The sequence below is a fragment of the Silurus meridionalis genome, chromosome 2, assembly GCF_014805685.1.
Source record: "Silurus meridionalis isolate SWU-2019-XX chromosome 2, ASM1480568v1, whole genome shotgun sequence".
Taxonomy (NCBI): domain Eukaryota; kingdom Metazoa; phylum Chordata; class Actinopteri; order Siluriformes; family Siluridae; genus Silurus; species Silurus meridionalis.
In genome coordinates, this window is record NC_060885.1 from 15553877 (window position 1) to 15581638 (window position 27762).

Below are 27762 nucleotides of genomic sequence, written 5' to 3' on the forward strand. Positions count from 1 at the left end.
AGAAACCACGTGATCCTGAAACCCGACGCGGATTTACTTTTGTTCTCCGGACATTGTCTTTTTTTTTTCTCTCTCGCTTTTTTGCCGGGAGAGGTCGCATATATTCTATCCAAACGAGAACCCAGTCATTATGGAAGATCTCGTTCCTCTAGACTAGAAGAGGAACTCCTCCTAGCTTAGTTATGGACCAAACTCAGAAGGTAACACAGAAGTATGTGTTTGCGATGGAAAAGTGGGCTGTGAACGGCGTGTAGTTGGAGTTGTGTTTTGGGTCCGGACATCGCCGAGGTGAGCGTTCTGCCTTTATTATGTGTTCGAGATGTAGAAATGTTCCTGTAGAATTCTTTCCGAAAGCTTTAACAAAAACAGTTAAAACCACTACTGTTTCTGCGTCACTGTTTCTGCGTTGTTTGCGACACATTGTAGATTAAAAACAAGCCCAGGAAAAGGAGTGGAAAGAAGGGTTGTTTGTGACAGTGTTGAACTCGCTGTGTACGCGTATTTAATAAGAATTAGTTTGCACCTGTTTGTTGCACAGTTTCTTGACCAACTTTGTACATTTCGGCTATTAAATGCCGAACCAGCACCTGTTTTTGCAGTAAGCTTTCCAAAAAAACCCTCCCAGTCCCTGCTCATGTACCCAGTGAGTAAAGTGCAGGCACACAAAGAAGCAGTGTGGGAACAAAACAAACCTGAAACACTGTGTAACCAATTTACTGTGATTAAATCTTTCCTGTTTTACTCACCGAACCCGTGTTATTGTTTGTAAAAAACTTGTGGACACTCAGTGGATCATCTCACATGGAAATGTGTTTGTTTAATGGTTGTCTCATCTGGATACATATTCAATGCATCATGAAGAAGAGGAAAACCTGTCTTTTATCACTGGTTTTTCTTTCTCCCTGAAAACCCAGGTTTGAAATATCTGGTGGAAACCAGGGTGTCTGGGTGAAGGTTAAAAAAATCACAACCAGGGTTTGGTTTTAATTTTTGTAGGTTTATTTTTTTTAGGTAAAAGAGACGTAATGTACGTAAGATGTACGCTTGAAGTTACATTCCATCAACAATGACTGGTACAATTAATTAGTTATATGTTTTATAGCCTAGTTTACATTTGATTATGAGAGGAAATCATTATTAGGCTAGAAATAGTCTTTCTGAATAGATTATTGATCTATTTTAAAAATCAATTCTGAATTCAGTTCATCAGAATCATATCAAAACATGCCAGATTGACCAACATCATGCCTTTGCCTTAAGAATTGAATTCGTATAATTATATGGTTGAGCTTAAACTCGGAAGTCAGTGCTTCTATTCATACAAGCCAAAGTGACATGCTGTTTTTCTATTGCGCTAAGAAAATAGATATGCTGCTTAAACCGTGTGTCCGTGTCTCTCCTACGCCTGTGAAATGGGTTAACACACTTGGTTTCAGTGGGATGCTGGCGCATACATCATTTGAGATAAGGGTGATCAGGATGCCCGAAGCACGTAATAAAAAGGTTTTTTTTATACAAAGTATTAACATGTAATAAATCAATGTTTTCCCTCAACCATGGTTGAAAACAAAGTGTAAGTTGTTTGTTTTGATGAAATGGAGATGTCATGATTTTTTACATTCCTAAGAGATTGATGGCGTTAGTCAGATTTAAAATTGAGTATCTGCTGAAACGAGTATAGCAGGCTGTCTTGTCGTGATTCAGCATTACAGCATGTCAAGGGGTTTATGCTAGGCATCTGGATTATTAGTAGGTATATTGTACTGAACCTGTACTAGTGTTTATGTTCTTTTCTGTGTCAGTTGAGTTGGTTAATCCATATGGCATAATGTTAATCCTGCATTCTTTTCCTAGCTGTTTTTGTTAGTAATAAGGAATAAGGAGTCACAGAGCATAGATTTATAGAGAAACAATTTTCAGGGTTCCCTTAGTGAAAAAACTGGCAAGTTGCCTTGCAGTGTCTCATTACAGTGTCTAATGAAATTTGAACCACCGCAATTTGGTAACAAGCCCAGGAAGTTCACTTAGTTGTCACTGTGTGTTATACACTACATCATTTTTAAATCTGCTGGCTGGGAAATAAGAATTTAATTTTCTCCTACAGGTGTGCAATAGTGCAATACAGTAGTTCAGACATACAATAGATACAACACTGCTGTCATTTTGAGGTGTGGTGTTATTACATTTAATATACAACTTACAGATAACACTGGATAAAAAACAAAATAGTCATTTTTGAAACCAGGAAACTGTCAACTTAAGCAAACCAAACCAAAACAAACAAACCAGGAATAGCATCTATAGAAACACACTATGCAAAAGATTTTAATAGTTCCTACATATATTTATTATGTATTAATATTTGTAAGGAAGTGTGACAACTTAAGTTGTGTAAGCTTAAGTTGTTACAGGGGAGGGACAGGACTTTTTTTTTTTGCCTAATTTATGATCAGGTCATATCCACATTATTGTTTTGTTGTTGTTGTTTACTTTCACAAGTCTTTACCAAACACAACAAAAAAACCAACTGTATACAGGTGCCACTGACATCTAAAAGTAAATAGCGTTAATATGATTTTGTTATTGGATACTAGGAATTAAAGCATTTAAATAGATTCACTGCAGATTGACACCTTGATTCATTTGTATTGACATTTGTATTGACTAACAAATGTTATTTGTATTCATTTGTATTGACTAACATGCCAACTGTGTGTAGGAGAAGAATTCCACTTTTTTATTGGATTTAGTAGATTTGTAGAAAGAGAAAAAAGAACACTTAGAGATAAAGAAATCCTGTTTGTTCTGCTAATTTGATCTTGATAGTTTCCACCCACCAGCCAACTCATACAGTGTCTATAAACCGAGCTGGTGGAAGACATTCCATGTGTGCTTAATCAGAGACAGGGCAAATCATGTTTTCAAACTCCTACTCACAATACAGCGCAATACACTCTGAGGATGCCACTCATAGGCATCTGTGATTGGCTACTGTTGCTGTGATTGACTGAGAACATGGTCATTTTTGTTCATTCCCAGGGAAAGAAGGCTGTGGGCTCATTTGATCTAGTGCTGTTTTGACCTAGTGAGCACCAGACAAGATGGCAAAAAGTTTTCTGTAGGACCACTTAAAACTAATCACATTGAATCCATTACTGTCCAGGTAGAAGGTGTCTGAAGAAGCAGATGCTCAGAGTGAATGAGAGCAGCAATAAACCAACTATGAGAAAATATTAAATAAACCTTACTGCTACTGTGTTATAGGTTACTGTATGATTTTGCCATTACATGTGAATTATTTCCTGACTCGTTCTGAATTGCTGGAGCTGTGTCTGGGAAATGCTGGATAGGTTTTCTTCCCACATCCTGTGAAGTGTTGGCTGAACTATTTTATTATTACTCCATCAGTACATGTGCTAGTCCTTGGTCCGACCATTATAAGCCATGGACATCTTATGTAGTGAATGGGGGTATGTGTTTTGGGAGAGATGTGCTTGTTTAGGTGCAAATTTGTATTTAATCATTTTGAGTGTGCTAACATACAAATTCCACCTATGAAAACTTAGCAATTGTATTTTTTTTTTGTCTGTTATATCAATCCCACACAGAGATTGCAACTCAACAGAAACCCAATGTGTTATACATTATATAAGAACTTCCGGGCCGCGTATTGGAACATGCCCGCTGCATGTGTGTACAAGAAATACATTTCTTGCCATGTCTTCCACTTCCTGTGTGGGATATTGATGTAACCCCAGCTGCTCTGGGAAGCCATCCCTCTTCTGTCTGTGCAGACCACATCTCAAGTTTATTTTATGGTGCTCCAATTAGACAGAAAGCCATAGCATTAGGAACCTAATGAAAAAATACAGACAGCTTCAGCCTTCATTAGCCAAAATCTAATTTTCTTTTTTATTATGCCACACCTACACTATTTGCCTGAAGGCCTGGCCAGAATAAAAATACAGTATATTTACAGAAGGATGTACTTCCTCACTGTGGACTTTCATTGTTTGTGAATGTACGTGAGTGTTTCGCTTTGGTGTCTTCTGCTTTGTGTGTATCTCTTAGACTGTCCTGTACATGTGTGCAAGTCCAGGCCTGCAGTGGGTTTCTATGTGTATTAACTCCCTGATGTCATTAGCATTAATGGCAGAATGTTTTTTAAACCTCACAGATAAGGAGCAAGAAACCCCAAGTGTTAGAAAACTGACTTTGTTCGCACTACTAGGCATTTAACACTAGATTCATGATTTCTATCAGCAGGTGTTTTCTGTACCGGTGGTTCTGTTAAATGCTGAGGAACTGAAAAGGCCACCGTGGAACTTAATGTGCGCCTACATTTATATTATTTAGGTGATTTGTGAATTATATTATAATAATTATACCGCTTATAATATGTAATAAGTATTGTATTAACTCTAATGGAAAAATCTACATTCTTTCATTGTATTAGGAGTTATAGTAGATATAGCAGGTACTGGAAGAACTCGACAAGAAGCGAATCTATTAAACCTGTCACTTCAGGAATTTAGTTTTGCTTCAGTGTGAAGCTGGAGTACTCCTTCAGAAAAATTATAGGTATTGAGTTTGATTTCCTTTTTTTGCTTAACTACGGTAGTTGAGGTACAAACAAAGTTTCCTCATCAAATGGACTGAGATGATTTAAGCAATTTAATCTGAGTTGTGCATCTGGATTTGATGGGGTTCAGATTTCCATGTATGTAAATTAAATGTACAATTTTACATTGTGCATATTGATAGATTTTCTGGCTCTTTTTTTTTGTGAAAGATAGAGATTTTTGCTGTACACTATCTTGAGAAAGAAAGGCAGTGTCTGTAAAGCTGTATTTGTATTCTGTTCTTTATTTTAGCAGACACAAAATGTTGCATTATGTTCAGAATTCGTATGTTAACCTATAAAAACAAAAAGTGAATGACAAGCTTGGCATAGTCTGGGCCCAGTGTCTGGAAGGAAGAAGGAAAAAATATGTGCGGGGAAAACCAGTTAGATGAAAGGGGGACTGAATGCAATAAACCATTTTCTGTCTTTAGCATACTTGACATGTTTAAGAGGACAAAAAATATTTCCCCAAATGTTCTTAACTTACTGACATCACAGATTACATAATGTAGATAAAGAGTTAATTTAACAAATGTGAGTCTACAAAAATAGCAAAAGATTTTTTCAGTTCTGTAAAACCTCTAGGTTTCAAAAGGTTTATAAAGTTTAGATTTAGGTAGGGTTTTTTCCAGGCCGCCACTGATTTCTCTGAAGCATAAGGAAATGAAATATAAGGAACGTACCACCTTGAATTCCTTGAATAGTCCAGGGTTTGAGTTCTTGATACAGATTTTAAAGACAAATTCAGTTAAATTTTGCAACAACAAAAAAAAATATAGAAATGTGGAGGTTGTAGTCATTCAGAAATGATTTCTTTGCCTTTAAAGGGCATACTTATTTGAGTGTTTTTCTATTGGTGTTATTTAAACTGGACTCTTTTATCACTAATAAAGGCAAGTTTGCAACAGATTTCCTGACGAATATTTTTAGTTTATTTTACTTTAGCTTGTTTCTTTAATGTAGATAATAATCTGTCGTCCTAGGGTGCAGTACAGGACACACCTATTTATTTATTTGTTCTGAAGTTTTTTTGTTTTGTTTTTTTTGCTTGTGAACATGCGTGCCAGCAGTGGGAAATATTTTCTCTGGCTTATTGCATACCAGATCAATCGGCTTTGAATTGTCGTCCAGCCCTCAGCTACCCTTTTAGACGAGTTATAACAGTAATGACAAACAGGGATCTTTTTTTAAACTGAGCATATTTTGGCCAATTTGTGCCATTCATCAGAAAAACTGCAGCTGCAAAAACATGCACACAAGGGCACACCCTTTACAAACGTGTTTTTCATTATGTATGAGAGCGAATAAGAAGTTTCCAAATCTCTATATGTAGCTGATGTGTTGATTTAAAACACGTCCCTTTAATTGTCTCTTCTTCCAATTTCCGTTCAAAAAACTCGTTGATCTCTGCCAAGAAAACTGCCATGGGCCTTAGTGATTCTTTGCACCTGCCGTGTGTGTGTGTGTGTGTGTGTGTGTGTGTGTGTGTGTATGTGTGTATGTATTGGAAGAGTGTTTCTGAAGACAGAGCGAGTCTGTGATATGCAGCTCAGATGTGCCTTTGTGTTTCTAAACAGAGCCTTCCTTTGGCGTTCACACAAACTCAGACACTCTTTCACTTACACATAGCAGGCAGTCTTTGTCACTGTAGTTTGCGTAGTGTACCATCACCTGGGTGACTGACAGATACAAAAACAATTCAAAAGCAGTAACAAAAATGGTGCGTTTTTGTTGCTCAGTCACAAGGCTGAGGAAGGAGTGACTGTTTATAGCTCCTGTAAAGTAAATAATAATACTAAAGGAACTAACTTTTGAATGAACATTCCACAACATTAAATGTAACTATAAACAGTTATTAATATATATACATATATAAACAGTACTGTGTGTCATTCATTAATAAGTAAAAAAATAATAATAATTTAAATATTGCTGTCGTTTAAGAGAACAACATTCAGAGCATGATGATGTGGGAAAATATTAATGGACTTCTCTTAGTCCCATTGCACTGCTCTGTCATTGATTATTTTTTCTATGTTATTTGCAGTTAATGTGGCGAGGACGCTTACTAGTCCTTAGCCTTGTGTTTTCTGTGATGTAGCTCTATGTTGTTGTATGTAGCACCAGGGTTCAGGAGGAACGTTGTTTCATTTCACTGTGTACTGGGTCAGCTGTATATGGTTGAAAATACAATAAAAAGCTTCTTGACTTGACTATTATTAAGGCTTAATGTCTCTAAAAAGATGTTTCTTTTATTCATATGTATAGGTTAAGATAAAGTATGTGTTTTGTTAGACTTCTTGACCATATCAGTGAGCTTCTGGTCTCCACTTACCCAAGTAATGACTTTCCCCAATGTTTATTCTGCTTGGCAGTTTAGAGGCCTTCCTGTTTACCTAACACTTGGTGGGCGGATTGCATGTATGTGTTGTGTTAGAGGGCAAATGGGTTCAACCCAGAAAAAACACAAAGGCTATCTTATACTAGTTTGATTTTGTTCATTCAAGTATGAATGTGTGTTGATGTCTTGCACAAGAGGTAAAGAACCGTGCCATAAGAAAGAAACTTGGCATGTGTCCATCAGCAGGGGCTACATGCTTTTCAGGAAATGTCTTTAGGACAAGCAGAACTCTTGCTCCCCCCGATGCAGCAATCATTTCCTGAGACATGCGTCACAATATTGAAAAGCAAGCCTCTGTTTTCCTTTGGTTTTATAGAACAAACAAGACTACAGGCAGATCTGTGTGTCTATGTTTCTCTGCAGCTTCATGCTGGATATTTAACTGTAGTCTAGAAAAGGAAAATATGTGATCATTTGACCAAAAGAGGTGAGGGAAAAGACTTAGTACACGCTACAAATGATGAAAAAACGGTGTATTACCCTCAAAAAAACACACACCAGTAAAGGAGTATAGAAAAACAAAACTGCTCTGTTTCTTTTGTTGACAATAATACCAAAAGTGGTTGTACTGCGTTTTAGAGGTTTTGTGAATTGTACTGGAGGAACGAAGGAAGTTGTCGTGCATATGTTGTGCACAGCTGTGCTGGATCAAAGTCTTCTGAGTGTCGAGGATTTCCAACATGTGCAAGTTGATCAGATGTGGCTTGATTTCCAGCCAGTAAGAATCATATTTACGGGTTGAGTTATTCTCATTCATCATTAACAACAGCCACAGGCATATGGAATCTAAGGTGTGCAAAGCACATTTCTGGGTAATTTCTAATGATGCTAGACAGGAAATAGAAAGAAGAATTCTTGCTAATGCAAGTTTTTGTTCTGTATTAGATGACCGCAGTTTAGAAAACCAGTCATTTCAGTGCAACAAGTACAGACAGTGGCATAAACCTTCATTAGAATATCTAGACATTTGTGCTTCATGATGTCATGTCTGAACTTCAATATGCCATGCCACTGGTAATAAAGTTGTACATTCATGAGTTGCTCACTGTCGTATTTCACTAGCCTGAGAATGAACTGTTTTTGAGCACTTCTCCATTTGTTCATCTTTACCTTCTCTGTTTGTTTACAAGGTTTGACCTCTAACCTACTACTTGAAGTCATCCCCCAGGCTAACGTTCCAGACATGTTTCTGTCTTAAGCTTTTGAAAAAGCCCCACTCATGTACAACTGCACAAGAGCCCAAAGTTGCCTTTTGGCTTTTCGTTGCTTTGCTTTGATTTTTTTTTTCTTTTTGTGGTTCACAAAATTGCCTATGGGAGATGATTCACAATGCATCACAACAAGCACCTACTTTTGAAGCACTCTTTACAAGAAGGGGTGGATCTTGTGTGTGTAGAGAAGACCTTTTTGTGGATGGTTTAGGATGGTTTGAGTTTGGCATACATTCCATGCAGCAAAAAAATAAACATTGAGAGATGAGAGGACTCTACGAAATCATTTTTTGTTCAGGAGTATGAGAGCAGCAATTGCTCCGTCTGTCGGATTTCCATCTGATCTTCAGAACTCTGACCTGCTCTTTTGGTATAAGCTGGAATTTCCTCAGATAAACGGTGTGTTTATGCTTCACAGAGCCCTGGCAGCAGCACACAGCCAAACAGGCAGAACGCCAGCATGGCCGCAGACGCGTCGGTGAAGTCCTGCCAAATGGACCGCAGTGGCAGCTTTTTTAAGGTACCAGTATCTAGTTTACATCAGCTTTCTTGCGAACTGCAAAATGCTTTGGTATGTTTCAGGAGTTAAATTGGCCATCTTCTTTCAGTAATTATATAAACAGAATTCACAAAGAACTGTTCTCTTTGTAGTTGGAAGTGCTTCCTGGTTTGAAGCAGCCTGTTTAGTCTGCTGTTGGTGTGCTGCCTCCATGCTGGGGCTGAAGCCAGTGAGAATGTCCGAAAACCAGCCGGTCCACAGTTATTACTCTGCCAGTTATTAATTCATTAATTACTTCACTTACAAATATGAAAACTAGTCATTAATAAATTGCTGTGAAAAAAATGAAATAACATATTTGTAAGCACTTTTGTATATTAGGATGGTATATCAGGACTTTGACAGCTTGTGCTGTTATGCTGCTGTTATGTCCATGTATCTTTGTTTAATGGCTCTTTTGCACTTCATTCCACACCATGTGTAGTTCTTGAAGCTGTCTGATTTTAGAGCTGGACAGAAATACACACCACTCACAGCTCCCTCAGTATTTGGTGTAAACCTCTGGAATGTTATTTTACCCAACTCGAGTGCTTGAGGTTCAGATGTGCAGTTACAATAATTCTTTTAGCATATGGTTCAAAGTTGAATGTGTGTTGTCTGTAAGGACTGCCTTTATCAATCGGATATTCCAAGGCCAGATATACTGAAGCCTTCACTTCATGTTTCTTTTGTTTTGTACAGTGTGACGTAATCTCTGTTTTATGAAGGAAGTTTTACTCACTGACTTAAGTCTCTGGCTGTGATTCAGTTCGGAGTTTTGCTGCAGCCAAAGTCTTGAATAATTCAGCCGTGCACACTTCTGAAGATTTTCTTTGATTAGAGTGGATTTTAGCGAGGATTACGGAGCTGAACGAACAACAGCTCTATTACCTCTTTTTTTCCTCTCAGTGCTATTTAACAAAAATCCTCTTGCTACTTTTTTCTTTTCTTTTGTGTGTGTGGAGGATTTCCACAATCAGTTATTCATTTGTTCTGTTTAGACTATCTCGTGTGTCTTCTAAAAGTTAACAACGTGTCCAAGAATATGTCGTTTCCAGAGGTCTGGGCTGCTATTTTGGATGCCCACACAGCCTATGACTAAATCATGGAGCTCATTAGAGTGTGTATGAGAGAGAGTGTGAGAGAGTGAGTTTTGACCTTTTGAAAAAGGTGCCAGTCACCAGTTCGCCAGCCTCACAGGCATCATACTTTCCTTTTAAATCTCCTACAGCAGGCAAAAAAAAAATACATTGAGGGTTTTTTTTCTTCTTAGTTAATCTTTGTTAAATGCAAAATCCTGGACACATAAACTCTGCCTAGCAGCCTTCACATGGATGTTTTATTCATTTAATGTTTTGGAGTCTTCTTCTCATCCTCTGTCCTTTTTTTTTCATTATATAAAAACCTGTTTATTGTATTACTTGTAAATGATACTATTCCTTTTACTGATGTTAGCCCTGAGGAATGTGCTGCATTTAATGTTAAATCTGTCATACATTTTCTCAGTTTCTTCTTAATTGTCTTCATTTATAGCTTACATTTTCTTCTATAGATTACCTAATATTACAAATACTTGCTGATCTCATGGAAACCGGGTCTTTCCAAGGAATTGTGCAAAACTATTTTCCACTGCTTACAGTATCAAACACTAATGTGTAGATTCTGTTCCTGACATGTTTCTGTCATCTGCCAGAAGATATGCAATGACATGCTTAAAACAATAATCTTAATACTGGATTGCCTTTTGTCTTGTTTTGTTTTCTTTGGGGGCTGTGAGCTGCAGGCAGTGTACAAGAGACTAGGGTGTAATTGTGGTTTGCTGACTAGGATTGTGGGGTAAATCTAGAGTGTAAGTGAAATTTGCTGGCTCAGAAAAAAAGTTTGCTTCAAGAAATAACAATTTGCTTAAATATTTAATTCTGAATTTCTTTTTGGGGTTCCATACTAATGTCTGTTTTTACTAAACCTTTGTCATCATACTAGACTCTAAAACAGGCCAATCCGGACATAGAGAGAGAGTGATGAGACACTGCTCCCTGTTGGTATTGAACAGCACTGCTCTTCTAGTGCAATTGAAATATTGAAGTCCCTATAGATTTTAAGCACAATAATGTCATTTAAAAAACTCCCTAAGATTAAAAGCCTTTATTCTCCAATTCCCATGTAAGTACAAAAACTCACAATGGAACATAAACTTTTCCAACAGGCTGAAATTTCTGCACAGAAATCCACATGCGAAGTATTTTTTTATTCTGCTAGCAACTAATCACACTGCAAATTCAAAGAATGCAGACCAGACAGTTGGCTGTTTTAAGAAAGGATAAAAAAAATGAATTCATGAATTAATAATTGCTAGTGTTAGTAATTTGCTAAGAATTAGCTAGTCTGTTGCTAACAAAACGTATTCTAGTTTTCCGGTAAACCGACTAAGTTAGAATGTTATGTAAATCTGATATCTGGTCAGTTCACCCAACATACAACATTTACACAACAACAACTGATCCTTTTTAACCGGAACACATAAAGAAAAAAAAAGTTCCAGTTTTCACGACACTTACATTGTAGTCTTGACTAAACCCAACTTTCATTTCTCCTTTGTGTGATCATTGAGCACTAAGACATGAATAAATCCTGATCTCAGACTTCCAGTATGCGGCATCTGATTTGCTGAAGTAGACTTCCGGCAATAGTATTGTTTTCGTTTATTGTTTTCGTATATATGATGTAATTATTCCTAATTTCCACTTAATTGGATTTGCAATTTGACTTTAGGTTTTGTTTTCTCTGAATCTAGGGTAAATGTGCATAAAAGGGAAGCAGCTCTGGATTGGGTTTAGAGGAGCAGTGACTAACATCTGAGTTTGCAAAAATCATTTTTGCTGCATGCACGCACACACGCACGCACAAGTGCACATGAACATGTTACAGGTCGTTAACACTGCTGGGTTTCTCTCTCTCTGTAGCTGATCAACTCTTTTTCCACTGAGATCTCAGAGCTGAAGCAGGAGATGGTTCAAACAGCACGAGAGCCAGACACAAAGCTTCTACAAGGGTGAGCTGTTTCGAACTCTCACACTGTCTTTTTCTCATATTCTTTCTTTTCTTTGCTTCCTCCTGATCGTTTACTGTCTCGCACTCTCACATTCGTACTCATCCTGCCACTAGGTGGCATTTTCCACTTCAGCTCCTCTGCATAGTAAAATACATATTTATGTTTATTGTTTTTCATATGCAGGGAAACCCAGGTTTTGTAATATTCATTGTGATTGAAATTTTGTTAGAATTCTATACTAATGGGACTTTTCAAAATGTCTTTGGCCTAGTTATGCATATTTTTTGTGAAACATTCACTCTGTGACTAGACTTATAGTTTGTGTGTAGTATACTGTACAATATACTGTGTGTGTGTGTGTGTGTGTGTGTGTGTGTGTGTGTGTGTATTCACAACAGTTCTCTAAGTGATAGTCTTACATTTTATGACCCAGACTCAGTGTCTTGTAGCAGATAAATAACAAAGATTTAATATGCACTAGTGAGGCACATCAGGAGGGTAGTCTGAGCTAGCAGTTTTTTGTCATGCAACTGAAGAACATCTGCACTACACATTTTACAATTCTCTTTTCTAACTCATCTATATATAGCAAGTTATCAAACAGAGTAGAGAAAACGTTAAGCTATGCAGCAGTGCTTCGGGAGCACGGTCAGGGGAGTACTTTTCCTGATGGTCCTATGAATATCAGATATGACAGGCCAGTTTTCAACTGACAGACACTGCATCCCATTAACATATTTCTCTCTCTTTAGTCTGGCGGGGGAGGTGAGTGGTCTGTTCCTGCAGTCTTCAGTCTGCACTGGAGCAGCAGGGGTCCGGGACTCTGGCTATGACTCTCTACGTCGGCATATGAGCGTGCTGGACAGACTAACACACTCACACCCAGTCTGGCTTTTACTGCCACTCAGCGATGAAGAAGCGAAACGCATCCTACAGCCTCAGCCACCAGGGGTAAGCTTGTTGTACACACACACACACACACACACACACACACACACACACACACACACATATATATATATAGTTTGGTGTCAGGTTACATCAAGTTACATTACATGTACAGAGGATCCGTATGGCACATCTGTATAATGTTTCAATTAAATTTAGTTATGATTACTCTTTTTATTATTGCTCTGTATTGTTTTTGCTCTGAAACTAACAGTTACAACAATATTTAATTCCTATTATTTTGGTATTTATTTATCATTAACATTATACGGCTACATTAAGCACTAATTTGGAATTGTTATTCACAGGAGTGTATATTTAGTAATGGCTTATTATACAGGTGTATTGAGTCAGAAGTAGTTGAATCAATGTTAGATGAATCAATGTTACAGAATAATAATACAATACGCTTTCGAATTTTTTTGCTTGCTGTAAGAAAGATTTAGGAGTAAGCTCATTTTTGAAGCAAGCGATTTTATGGTTCCGATCGATGATAAATGTATACAATAATAGACGTATATAAATGTTATATATAAATAATAGGAATGTACTTGGAGTAGCATGCATACTGGCATGTTACACTTGGGCTAATGAAATTCCTGATGTTTCCTAACGTTTCCTAATGTTTGACTATTGAATATTATAATCTGGAGAGTGGAAAATATCACGCAAGTTTTGACATCAGAGTAGTATATAGTATAGTGAACATTTTTAATTTTTTTAACTGCTGAATTTGCTCTCCACATCTAAACTCATGATCTTGCATTGCACAACTTGACCTGAGTGACATTTAAAATCTTAATCACACTTACAGTAGCACGACACAGTGTGGAACATTAGTGTAATGTTTGCCTTTTATCTTTTGTCCTGTTTCTGTGCGTATGTGATGTACTGTAGACATTTTTGGTGAGACGGTCATCTAAACTCCAGAAGAAGGTGATTTCCTTGCGTATGGGCGCAGACAGTGCTCCAGTGACTGTGAGGGACTTCCCAGTGACAGAGAGCCAGTACAGTGAGTTTACAAAGTGCCAGAGAACTCTGAACATCTCCTTTCTTTTTTCACTTCCTTTCGCCTACAACTTAAAAAAACTGACTGGTTTTACCTGTCTACTCGTCCCTTTTATCGATCCATTGTGCTTGTCTGGGCATTACAATGACTCTGTGTGAACTCGATTTAGCTGTGTGGCTTAGTGTTCTCAGACTGTGTGCTGTCAGTGCTTTATTTTTATTTCCAGCTGTGTTACAGGCAAGTAGTTAGTGTTAGAGTTTAATGTTAAGATGTTTTTTTTATCATACACTTAGTAATACACAAAGGGTATTACTGTATCCTATACACTTATTGTATTAATAATTGTTTGTTATTGCACACCTACATTATAAGACAGCAATCGTATTGGTTCACATTCTGCTTACAACATTTACAACAGCAGCAACAAGACAAGGTTTAAATTATGTGGTTAAGGTGGGAAAATACTGTATGCCTTTATTAAAGCTAAAACTGATCATGTCCCATCTTTTGTTGTGAAAGTTGTAGTCTGTTCTTTGACAATTGAAATGTTTATTAAAGCTGAACAACAGGGGTAATGACATTTCCACAGTAACTTGCTGCCAGTTAGCACATCTGTTTTGCATTAACCCAGATTTGGTCCTCTCCCTGTATTTGTCCCATATTTCACTAAGAGAGGGCGGTACTTGTGCATACGTGGACTTTCACAGCGGAGCAAACCCAAACTTTTGTAGCTTTGTTGTGCATTACTAGTGCTAGTAGTAATTCTTGTGTGTATGTATGTGCGTATTTCAGCCTTCTCCTGGAAGGGTCGGGGATCAGCTTTGCCGATCTCTTTCGACTGGTGGCTTTTTGCTGTATAAGCAGGTAAGAGGATCGACATCACTGAACAAAAGACACAAAAAAACCCTTGCTGCAATTTCTGAGAGCGAGTGAACAGTATAACAAATAACAAAAGTTTCTCAGGGAACTAATGCACATTAGTTGGCACTAATGTGTTTATCGTGGGTTTTTTTCCATGCTCTGCTTTAAGATACATTTGATGATTTAATAACAGTATGCGAATAGTGGGTTTTATTACTTACCTTTATCTTTTAAAATCACATAGAAAGGAAGTTAGCGGGTTTGTTTTGAGCTTATGTTGTAACAACTTATCAACGCTGGGTGACCTGAAAGAGGTATTATGTTACAAAATTATATTTGAGCCCTAGCCCTCTGATCCAAATTTGACACAGCATTGCCACTCAGTTGACTTAAGCCTTCGTGCCAACCTGGTGTCTACTAAAAAACTCTTTATCCTGGTGAGCTGCTGCTGACTGCCCAGTTATACACAAAAAGATTGTTAGACTAAAATTATTTTTGTCTTATTCCAGCCAGTCTGTGCCAGCCATATAAAACTACAAACCCAAAAGTATATAATTGCATGAAACTGTCTTTGACTCAACTGCCACTAAAAACATAAATCATTGAATATGCTTCTTTGTGCAAAGCTGAATTGTTTCTGTTATTCTGCTTTGCAAGTTTATTGTACCATGCAAACCTCATTATACCCTGTGGTGCATTTCTGTATGGTCTCTCTGCCTTGTATCTTTGTCAGTGTCTCACTGTAGACAAACACAAGCCTCTGTATGTCAGCCTTTTCACAGCCAGAAAACCAAACCTCTGTCTCTCTCTGTTTTAAGAGCAGAGCTTCTTCTATAATGTTTTAATAACTGTCCTATTAGTACAATTTATGCTCTTAGCACCTTTTGATTGCACCTCTATCCTTTAGGGATGTTCTTCCATTTACATTGAAGCTTCCTGAGGCAATCTCTGCTGCAAAGACTACTACTGATCTTGAAGAAGTAGCCAAGTTAGGAATAGGTAAGTAGCCTTTATCTTTACCCTTTACTCCTTCTTTTAATATTCAAGCATGAGTGTGCCTTCCTAGTAAGCCATCTGACCCAATAAGACTATCAGAGTTCTATGACTGATCATGATTGCATAACGTTTCTGATTGTAAATAAACCAGAAAAGCCCTTTGTTAAATATCAACTCAGCTCTGACCTCAGAAGTGTTTGAATCAGACTCAACGTCATAAATACAATAAGGCATCTGTGAGTAGTTGAGAATGGGTGCCATCTGAGAGCCCCGTTGCCTTGAGGAAATTCACTCAACTTGTGAAGTGTGTTGTCGAGCTTGTCCTTATTGCCAGTGTTTCAATAGATTCATTTAATTCTGCTTTTTTCCCCCCCACACTGACGTATGCAGTCTTAATTGAAACTTACACAGTAAGGTTTTTTTTCCAGTCTGTTTCCCTTTCCTATAAATTTTTCTAACCACCTGATAATCACTCATCAGCTTACTGGTTGTTTGCGATAATAGATTTTTATAGAATCTGATTTTTCATGTTTGTGTGGATGAATTTACTCATTTCAACTTCTTTTCAAGTGCCTAAGCCGGTTTGCTTATATTTTAAACACCATGAAATCGCTCAGCTTTCTGTACATAATTTTTAAAGTGATTGCGTGTGGATGGCTTATTCTGATGATGTCATTAACTAGAACTTGTCTAAGCGCAGTTTCTTGCTTATGGCCCTGGGCTATCACAGTACTCAGTTTGCTAGACAAAGACGGCTTGCGTAATAGTACACTTAACTCGAGGTATTAACTTGCACCTGACTGACGGCAATACCGGCGAGGAGACTATATGGAATCTTCTTTCCTGAATAAAACTACAGTTTCAACTCTGGTGTTTCTTGATGCAAAGAAAGAGCTCAAATTATACAAAAACAAGGCAAGTGTTAGGAAAAGGCATATCACGTTATAAACACTTGAAATTTAAGGAAGATTTATGGCACCTGATACAGAACAAAGAATCCCAGAAGTCAGAATGCAAAGTTGAACCGCTTTCAGCCTTAAGACAAATTGCGTGCGTGTTGTGTACTGGAGTACTGTAGGATACGAACCAGTTAGGCATTGCTGGCTGAAGAAAAGGTTCGGAAATGTTTATACTGGGATCACTGCCAAAATTGGCCCCACCTAGAGGATGTGATAAAATACAGGCTATAGGTGGTGCAGGTCAGGTTTCAGCCTGAATATTCTGAGTGGAAAATTTTCGGGGGAACTGAGGACACTGGGATGGAGGGGAAGCCAAGAGGAAGAATTGACAGAAAAATAAAAGTCTAACACCCATTTGGAAGTTAATTTGTTTTAGCACATTTTTATAAATTGACAAAGAATGAGAGGAATAAAGAGTGGGAGAAACCAGACTGATTGTGTGTGCGATACAACCACACATCAGCCAGGTGTTTCATTTCTGAGGAACAAATAAGAAAAACCTGTTTGACTTCTGGCTTTATAACAATGACTGGAAATGTGGTTGTCAGTATAAAATGGAAGTACTCCTATACTATTCGTAGAAATCTGTCTCTATTGGGGAAGAAAATTCTGTTTTTGCATATAGGTTGAGTGGAATGCATTTAAAGGGGCGGCCTTTACAATGAACGTGCAAGTGAGAAAAAGTGGGAAGAGAAAGCGTCGTCTGCGCTCCTCCCACCAGCTCTCCAGCATGCATGACTCATATCATTCAGTATGTGTGTAAGTCGCACTCCTGTTTCCACACGCTGAGCTGAAGCTATGAGCTATAGCTGTTTCAACTGTGCCCTCTGAAAGAACCACAGACAAGAAGAGTTTTACTTAATTCTTGTAAGTGTGAGCTGCTGTGTGTTGATAGTGTGTTGATAGTGTGTTGATATAGTTATGACTAAAGTTTTTTTTTTCTCTTTAAATGCTGATACTTTGATCAACTCTTCAGTTACACTGTGGGATACTCGTGTGTGTTTATGATAGTGTGTTGATTTATCGTATGAGTTTTATATATATATATATATATATATATATATATATATATATATATATATATATAAAATGTGTGTTTATTTTTGTGACAAAAGTTTTTCTATGAAATTATGATTGTTATTTATTATTCTTGAAAATGTTTTTTTTTTCCATCAAGCAATTAAATACTTGGACATAATCATAATTTTATTTTTCTAAATTACATTTTTTTGTTACATTATATGACATTGTGGGTTTTGTGTCATTTGCTGTCTTTATTTTCTTTCAGAATTCTGGCACTCTAAGCTGTGTCAAACGGAGACAAGCTCTGTGCTTGATGGATCAGCTGTCCAGCAGAGAGTGAAGCAGGCAGAGCGAAGCACATCCCTTGGAGACAATTCAACACCCATCCCACACACTCGAACCCCGTCCCAGCTAGAGTGCAGTCAGTCAAACGGGGCTCTGTGCTTCATCAACCCTCTGTTCCTACAGACTCACCTCTCTGAACGTGCTTCCACAAAGACTGCCACCTCGTCAGCATCTGGAGAAAATTGTGCACTTTCACACAGCAGCAGCTCCTCTACTCAGGGCAGAAGCCATGTAAGGCCTGAAAGCGTTCTTCGCCGAGCCATCAGCACAGACTACACCAGAAACAAAGGCTTCAATAGAGAAGAAAGTTTGTCACGCTCCCCTCCACCTCGACCACCCCCACCACGTACCATCTCGCGTAGATCGGCCATTATAATCAAGCAGAAGAGTATGCCTGAGACTGGTGTTAGCTGGATTAAAATGCCTCAGGAGAAAACCAGCTTGCTGGGGCGTTTAAGTACCTCATTCAGTTCCATCTCACCCTCATCCTCACCACCGAAGAAGATCAGCTCACCCATCCCTATGCCATCTCGCCGTGGAAAAAGAGCTCCCAGCATTCCTGATGTAGACGGACAACTCTGCCACCTGGCACTGGAGGACCAGATTATTGAGCAGGCAGTGTCTCAGAGCCTGGCCAAGCAGGCATTGAGGAATGCAGCCACAGACAGTAGAAGCCCTGCAGAGGAGGGCAGTCCTGTGGGGCAAGAGAGACTCAGTGACATTAGTATCTCCACCTCCTCCTCTGACTCTCTGGACTACTCAAACAGCTTCACACTGCCAGCAGCAGCCAGCCCGTCCAGAGCTGACAGCAGCCTGGAGGAGGAGGAAGAAGAGGAAGACTTTGGAGTTGGTGTAGAGAGTGATCAGGAACTCAGCATGGAACCACCCTTTAAACCCAAGAAGCGGCACAACGCTGGAACGTTTGTGCTGCAGCGGGCACTCAAAGGACATTTGCGTAAGGTCAGCGGCGTCTTTAACTCGCTCATGACTCCTGAGAAAAGAGCGGTCAAAAGGATTGTAGAGCAGTCCCAAAACAAAGGCACCTACTTTGGCTCCCTGGTGCAGGACTACATGAGTTACATGCAGGAGAATTGCAGCTGCCATGAGTCAGGCTTTGAGCTGCTGCAGACCGTCCGGCAGTTCATGACTCAAATGAAATCCTACCTGCTGCAAAGCTCCGAACTCAACCCTCCCATTGAGTCCCTCATTCCAGAGGACCAGATTGGTAAGGACACTTTTGAATCCATTTCAAAATCTTCATAAGAGGGTGACCTAAATAACAGTTCAGTGCAAGGCGAACAGAATTATTCTGATAATTGCAAAACATATGCAAAATATTCCTCCTACCCAATAACACCTAAATGTATTTCCATATCAGTTATGTAATTTTCTTGTTTAATCCCAGTCACTGTCTGTTGCTTTCATCTTTGCTGTATTTTTCAATGAAATGCTAATCCTATACTTATAAGGTATGCTAAATCATGGCAAATGTCATGGTCTGTGTTAGTAGTAAGTAATTAGCTTGTAGATATTACAATCATGTGTGATGGACGTGTCATGTATTGTTTTTTGTGGTGTTCTGGTAAAGCTGTGGTTGAATTCTGGTAAACAGGTTTTGGGGGAAAATATATATATATATTTTTCGGTCAGTAAAATACTTTATTCCATGCATTACCAGTATATGTATGTTATGAAAACATAACTATAATCAACAATATCTGGCCTGGCCTGGCTTTCTGCCTGCAAAGAAAATTGTGAACGGAACCAGTTTAAAAGCAACATTTGCAAATAAAGTCATCCCCCTAAAGATGCCTAAAACCCTTCTCACGCAATGGAAGGATCTTGATTTGATTACGTTGTTTTGGCAAAGTTCGTCTAGTTGTGATAAAAAAAAAAAAGCCATAGACAGAGGTTTAAAATGTTTTAATCCACAAATAAAAAGATATTACTAACAAGACATTTAATCAACAAAAATCATGATCGTGATTATTTGACCAAAAGTGTCACCAGGCAATGACGACAAGGCCCGTGTTTCAATTGCTATAAAGTTGATGTGGATGATGAAAGTATATCATTCTTGCCAGTAATGTTTTTCCGAGTTCTAAATGTAGAAGTAGGCAAAATGTCTGATGTAACTGGAATCGAGTTTTCTCATTTTCACTGAAAAAAGTTTTTAAAGAAAAAAGAAACTAACTTGTATTTAAAGTTCATATAAGTGCCAGCAATACCATAGTGATCTCAAATCATTCACCTGCTGTAACATTTTTTTTTTTTAGTTTGTAACTGGTTCCATATGACTCATATTCTTGTAAATGTGTGTACTCCTAATGCAAGTCGCAACAGATTTGCAGGTGTTTATTTTGTATGGTGTTCTTTAGTATTGTAGGTGAAACACGTCAGCAGGTATGTTCCTGTGAAACAGAGTTTTCTGTTCTCTGAGATGTTTTTTTTAAATGTTGCACATAAACGATTATACCTATTGTAATGTGAGCCAGTTATTACCAATTCTGATTATTATCCTTTTTGCAGCATAGGTTGGGTTAGGAGTACAATCCATTCTTTTTTCCTTATTTTGCTTGAAAACTTGTTTTGAATTCCACAGGAATGCTGTGTAGTACAGTTCTGTTTCTGGACATAAACAGTCGGCTCTGTGCTCCAGTAAATGTGTTTCATTCCAGATGTTTTCTGCATATCTCTCCTGCCAAGTGGGCCAGTGTTTCCTGCCCCTGCAGTGCTCTCCACCAATCACTGCTAGTGCTTTTGAGGCAGCCCCTCTCACTTGTTGACCGATTAGTAAATGAGTAGGTGGCTGTCACTAGCGATTGTAGTAAGCGGGGACAGAAGGAATTATTTAATTTTTTTTTCTTGTATTGGGACTTTGAACTTTGTACTAGGCTGTGTCCCCCTTGGACAGCATAGTGTGTTGAATGTGTAAGCAGTCAGTGGTCTTCGTATACACAAGTTTTCAAAGACAAAAAATGAACTCTTATCATGTGGTGAACTATTCAGTTTAAGCTGTCTCCTCTCCAAAGGCCTATTTTAAGTTGGGGGAGATAAAGTGTTTGTATCCGTTTACGTAACCCACTTGTTGTTGATAGAAGGAGTAGACATCTCTTGGTTTTGAGATGCCTCAGGAAACCCTGTTTCCTGTATACTGACAATGTTTTGAGGACTTTCCAAAATTCTGAACCTGGAATAGAAACGGAATTAGGTGGGAGTAAAAATCCTTTTGGAACAAATTAAAGGTGTGTTTGAAGGAACTGAAGATTACCGCAAACATTGAGGGGATTTTTATTTTATTTAGTTTGTGTGTTGGAGAATGACGCAACTTTTTTCACTACGATGGACATTCGTTTTTTTGTGTGGGATGCACCACTGGATTCACTTCCCTTTAGCCTGTGGCTTGTTTCCCTGATTTGGACTGTGAAGCTAGATGGAGGGGGGGGTGTATGTTATGGTGAAAATTTAGGCTGGCCTTGACTGATTGCTGTTCCTAGTTTGTGTTCTCTTTTTTGTACATCACACAACAAGGCTACCCTCATTTAGCAAACTTGGAAGCTAAATTACGTTTTGAATAATGTGTTAATAATTGATATGTTAATAAAACGTTCCCCCCCTTCTGCATATTGTGAGGCAAAAAATAGTTTTTAATTACTGAGCTGCTTTGTATGTATGAGTATGTATAAGTATATAAGCAGACACATGTTTTCCTGTAGTGATAGTGTTGTGGTGTTACAGTGTTTATCTTTTTTATATATTAACAAGACGATAACACAAGTGCGGTCACCTTGACATATTATTTCTGGTGGACAATGACATTTTGCATGACACAAAATGATTTTATTTTAGTGTGGTGAAGAGATTGTTTAACTCCTACTTTGTGGGGTATTTGTTGAAAATTGGATACATATGGTGTGGCCCCCACAAAGTATGCTGCTCCAAGCTTTGGGCTTCATGAATACCAACCATCTTTGTACTGTATGTGAAAAACAAGACAGCAGGCTGAGTGTATGGTTCACTCCCCCTCATTACTAACAGACAGTGCATTCACTGTGCATGCCTCAGGCACAAACGATAGAGAGGTGCACAATCACTTTCATAGCACTACAACATACAGTAAAAGGTTACATTTAGAAAATGTATTATAATATTTTCACTGTGTTGGAGTTAAGGTCAGCGCATGGCACAAGACTATCAACTACAAATGTTTAACATGATATGAATAATGGATAAATGGAAGCAATGCAAAAAACTCTTTGATTTTAATGAATTAAAATGATTGCTGTGGCGTCATGGAAACGTACAGCTTTTCTCTTGATTTGCACATTTACCTGATTATCATTGCAACTAGAAAGAATGTTCAATGAATACATTTTTCCAGCCTGTGGCATTTGTAATAAATTTTACATTTTGCTCATTAGACTTTTAAAGTTTTAATGGCCCAACAATGCATACTGTAGCAAACATGCAGGAAGAAGTATGTTTTGCGAGGTATGTTTTTATTGTATTCTAGCTTATATTAGAGAGGTATAATCACCACAGACATTACATCACCTTGTTCTTTGCAGAGTGGGGAAGAAGAAAGAGAGAAAAGAGCGTCACATGCTTGAGAACTGACAAAGAATAATTTACTTCCTCAGCGAATAAGTCGATATTTAAGCTGACTGAAGCACATTTTGCGTTTTAGTCAGCATTTTTGGTCACCTGAGTAGGCAATTAGACATTAAATTCTGCAACTAGAGCCTTGTGGTTTAACTTTTAGTACACAATTACTCCCTTTTTGCAATATAGTCCTGAGCTTTGAACCAGTTTGTACTCACAAAGAGGTAAAACATCTACTTTTTAATGCATGGCTAAACTGTTCTGCGAAATGTTTTGCGGAATTTGCTCTGGGAATATTGAATAAACGTATTTTGGCCTTTTCCTGAAAAAGAAATATAATATTAGCTCTGTGGGAGGTGTCAGTCGCTTATTCACAGCCACAGCTATTTCAGCTTGTAACACTTCTAAATACAGAAACTAGTGTCATATCTATATATAGGGAGGGGAAACCCTTTGTTTTTAAAGTGGTTTTGTTATTTTCTTACAGATGTATCAGTTGTACTCCAGGGACTGATTCTACTTTCTTCACATGTGTAGGAATGTGTGAATCATCCTCTTCTTTAATTCTCCTCAGCTGTCACTTGTGTGTGCTGACCATTTCTGACCAACTCCTCCATCTCCTATTTTCAGATCAGGTACTGGAGAAGGCCATGCACAAGTGCATCCTGAAACCTCTGAAGCCCGTGGTGGAGGCGGCTCTGTACAGCTTCCAGGTGAGAACTGGGGTCTGGCAGCAGCTAAAGGAGAACCTCTCTCTGGCCAAAGCCAAGCAGCCACAAGAGATGGGTGTAGATGGAGCCATGCCACCAGACCCTGTGGCCATAGAGAAGATTCGTCATAAGTTCCATAATATGAGCAAGTTGTACTCACCTGAGAAAAAAGTATCACTACTGCTCCGTGTCTGCAAGCTCATTTACACTATCATGGAAGACAATTCAGGTAAGAAATAATGTAAAAGGGTTACTTACAGCATGTTTTTATTAAGGTGATGTTTGAACCCGGTTTTAAAATGCGGTATGGTTTTAGGGAGAATGTACGGGGCAGATGACTTCTTACCCATGCTGACATATGTTTTGGCTCAATGTGACATGCCTGAACTGGACACCGAGATTCAGTACATGATGGAGTTACTGGATCCTTCTCTGTTGCATGGAGAAGGTATAGCACTCTCGACTTATGAGCAAGACGCCACATCCAAAAAGCACCATTTAGACATTGTACTAAGCTGAACATTAACAAATGCTTGTACATGTTTTTTTCTTCTTTCTAGGTGGATACTACTTGACTAGTGCATATGGAGCCATGTCCCTCATCAAGAATTTCCAGGAAGAGCAGGCTGCACGCGTGCTGAGCTCAGAAACCCGTAACACACTCCACCAGTGGCACCGCAGACGCACAGCTCAGCGCAGCATACCATCCGTGGACGACTTTCAGGTAACAAACTCACCACATACTACAAATGACTCGTCTTAATTGTGGGCCAGGGTCAAATTTGAATGTTTGTGTTTGAGTTGGGGTTAGCTTTGATGAAGAGCACTGATTCACTCACTTTCCTGCAAAAAGTGCTTTTTGAATGCAGAAAACAAACTGAGTGTATGAGATCATCATGAGTTTAAATCTGCCACTGCTTGTCCCTTGAACAGGGCGTTTTGCCCTCAACCGTTTAGTGTATAAAAGGCGTAACTGTAGGTCGCTCTGGATAATGTTGTCTGCAGGATGCCATAAATGTAAGACGGGGTGGGAAAAGCTTAAGCAATGTATAATTACACAACACAAAATAAATAATCTACTATTACATCACGGTTCACTTGAATGTTAACGAGATAAAAGGTGTATTAACTTAACAGCATGTAAGATACACTATATTTTATTTCACACTTACAAGCACAGCCTTACTGATCTGATAAGGATTAAAATAGTCCAAATGGAAATCACCAACTCAATGTTGCCATAATGCACATGTGCATAATAACCCTATATCATACAGATTTTTTTAAACGGACATTATTTTTGTCGCCCCACTAATCGAATTATTGCTATAAATCTATTGTTTATTTGCTATAAAAAAAAAACAGTGATTTTGTTATGCATATTATGTATCTTGTTATCAAGTGTCATGATATGGTATTGTTGACATTGTTTTTTTGTTGTTTTTTTTATAGTATGGTGTATAAAAAGGGTAATCACATGTTTTGTGTTGCTATTTGAAAATCTAATGTAATTTTCCCTGTGTGTAGAACTACCTAAGAGTGGCGCTTCAGGAACCGGACAGTGGTTGTACAGCTAAAACTCTGCAGGTGCGACCATACGCTACTACAGAGGAGGTGTGTCAGTTATGTGCTGAAAAGTTCAAGGTGCAAGACCCTGACAAACACGCCCTGTTCCTTCTGACAGAGGAGAGCACGCAGCAGCTGGCCCCGGACACACACCCACAAAAGATCAAAGCAGAATTGCACAGTCGCCCACAGATTCTGCCTTTTTACTTTGTGTACCGCCGAATCCAGAACCTCAACCTCACTGCTCCATCAGATGAATTAAATGGCAACTCGGTCCCTGTCTGAACTTTAAGCTTCTGAAGTGTATGTGCCGTGCATTTCCTTTCACCTACTTACTGCAAGTTTTTTTTTACAGCACCATAAAACAAAATGTGCTGTTTTGGAAATGTATGTATCTGAAAGAAACGGAAAATGATGCCGGGCCCTGAGGAAAAAGAAGGAAGGAAGGATGTGTCTGACAGATGCTGCATTTTCAGCTCTTTTTTTCTTTTTTTGTTTAACTTTTGGGAACTGGAACGTGAGCATCACATTTGAGGAAGCTCCTTTTATGTTGTGTACGTTACAAAAGAGGTGGGCTTAGGCAAGAGAGCTGATGGGACAGTGCATGGCCATTATTGAGTGAGGCTAGTTTAATAGATGTTTAGTGCTTTTTTTTAATGCTGAGGTTTTTCTATACTGCTTCAGTATGAATAATGCAGTGCTCTGGTTGACTGCTCTTTTTTTAAGAGTAAAGTGTACTGGGAATGTTTTAAATAGCCTGCTAATGCTCGTATGGTGGCTGGCTTCAGGAAGCTGCTTAGCTGATAGTCTGACATGTCGAGCAATGAGCAATTCCACTGCCTAGGATGTGGAGGATTAGATATCTATATCAGACTTTACACTTTGTATTTTTATATGCTGAAAACCTTATTGTTAACATTTGTATGCAGTTGCTGGTAAACTGCTTTCTTTTTTTTATACATCTGAAATATCATTAGTATAACAATGCATGCATTTGTCGGTCACAAATAATAACTAAGAACCAGGCACTGTTGCCAGTGATGTTTTATCATATGCATATTTGGATGAATGAATTTGTATGTGTCAGTGCTGGTAATCTATCACTAGTCCACAAAACATGTTCATGCTCCCACCCCTGTTAATTTATAAACAGTTTTTGGTATGAAGACATATATAAATCAAATCTTGAATCCAAGTTGTAGAGAATACTGTACTACTGACAAGCTAAAGGCTTGTGTGTGAATAACGCTGAGTTGCATCTCTGTGCTTTATGGTCCATTCTGAAAGTGTGCAGCAGGACAGGAAGGTTGTTTTGGAAGTAAAGTTTACAGAAGTAGAATGTAATGTTGAGCAGAGAAATCATTATGGATTACCTGGAAGGTAATAAAAAGAATGGAATAACGTTCATTGGAAAAACATCTCAAGCAGTGGTTTTATACCTTTTACTGTAAATTCTGATCAGGTAACAATTGACTAAATTGTTTTTTGTTTGTTTGTTTGTTTTGTTTATCATAATTGTATGCCTAATTACAAAGATTGAGATTTACCCATTGTGTTATTTCCTGTTAAAGTGCTGTGCATTTTTATGCCTGGATATCGATGGTAAATATGTTAAAGACTGATAATTAGACTGTCTGGTAAAAATAAGATCAGATCAATGCAAAACGTAACCCCTGTAGCATTGACACAAACAACATGGCCATCAGGACAAACACAAGGCGTGATGATACATCGTCTAAATATATAATGTAAATGTGATTTTTAACTAGATATGTTAAGTGTTATTAGTATATATTTATATGTGATCTGTGCAGGGATTTTCACAGATTTTCTTTTGTTTTTTTTTTTTTTTTGGGAAAAAAATTCAAATGTGTTAAAGTGTATTATTTTGTAAGTGTTTCACTACTAGCACTCCCATAAGTTTTTTATGTTGCATTTATTCATGAACAATACTATTTTGCACACAATAAAACAAGAATATATACACTTTTGTCTATCTTTTTTTACCCTTCGTTAATTCATCTTCGGTAACCACTTTATCCTTATTCCGGGTCACAGGAAATCTGCAGCCTTTCCAGGGGAAAACTGGATGCATAAAAGGAATACAACTGGGATCAGATGTTAGTCCATAAGAGCAGCAAAAATTTATCCGGACACATTTTGTATCTGGGAACAGTCTAGCACAACCAGTCAAATGACTAGTTTTTATATATATATATATATATATATATATATATATATATATATATATATATATATATATATATTTTTTTTTTTTTTTTTTTTTACTTATAAGGATGTATGAATGTATGAGTATTTATATATATATATATATATATATATATATATATATATATATATATATATATATATATATATATATATATATATATATATATATAGATATATCTATATATATATGGGAAAATGTCTCAAACACTTAGTCAAATGTCTTGGTAATTTTCTAGAGAAGGGATTGTCTGCTTTGCACATTTTTTTCAAGGGTTTCTTTTAGCGCTCCCCAGTGGCCATTGGGTCCCTGTACATTATTAAAGCCAGAGTTTGATTACCTTTTTAGTATGGTTTAGGGATTAGAATGGTCAGTTTATAGATTTCATTAAGTTTTGTCTGTATATCAATTTCTCTAAAGCCGAGACTGCTTGCAACTATTTGTAAAGAAGAGTATGGTTAATTTCACACTGGTCAATGGTCACAGCGACGTCCATATTAAGTCAGATCTGTAAACCGGGAAGTAAATGGTTGACAGCGGCTTTTACACATACATGACAAAAATTATTTTTTCATGTAATTGCTTTTGTCTCACTGTCTGTACATGAGTCACAGTCACACTGGTCTATTTACTCACGTTTGGCCACTTCACTATGAACAAATAAATGATAAATAAAGGGGATTGTTA

At 37.9% G+C, this 27762-nt stretch overlaps 1 protein-coding gene across 1 annotated transcript; it reads left to right on the forward strand.

The window, feature by feature from the left end:
* On the forward strand, window positions 1-26831 carry rin2a (Ras and Rab interactor 2a). Its single transcript, XM_046870702.1, has 12 exons — window positions 1-288; window positions 8655-8756; window positions 11738-11826; window positions 12579-12777; window positions 13672-13790; window positions 14576-14647; window positions 15552-15643; window positions 17888-19192; window positions 23200-23508; window positions 23596-23727; window positions 23840-24003; window positions 24807-26831. The coding sequence occupies exons 2-12, from the start codon at window positions 8697-8699 to the stop codon at window positions 25128-25130; spliced, it is 2865 nt and encodes a 954-aa protein (XP_046726658.1). The 5' UTR covers window positions 1-288; window positions 8655-8696; the 3' UTR covers window positions 25131-26831.
* Window positions 26832-27762: the final 931 nt, after the last annotated feature.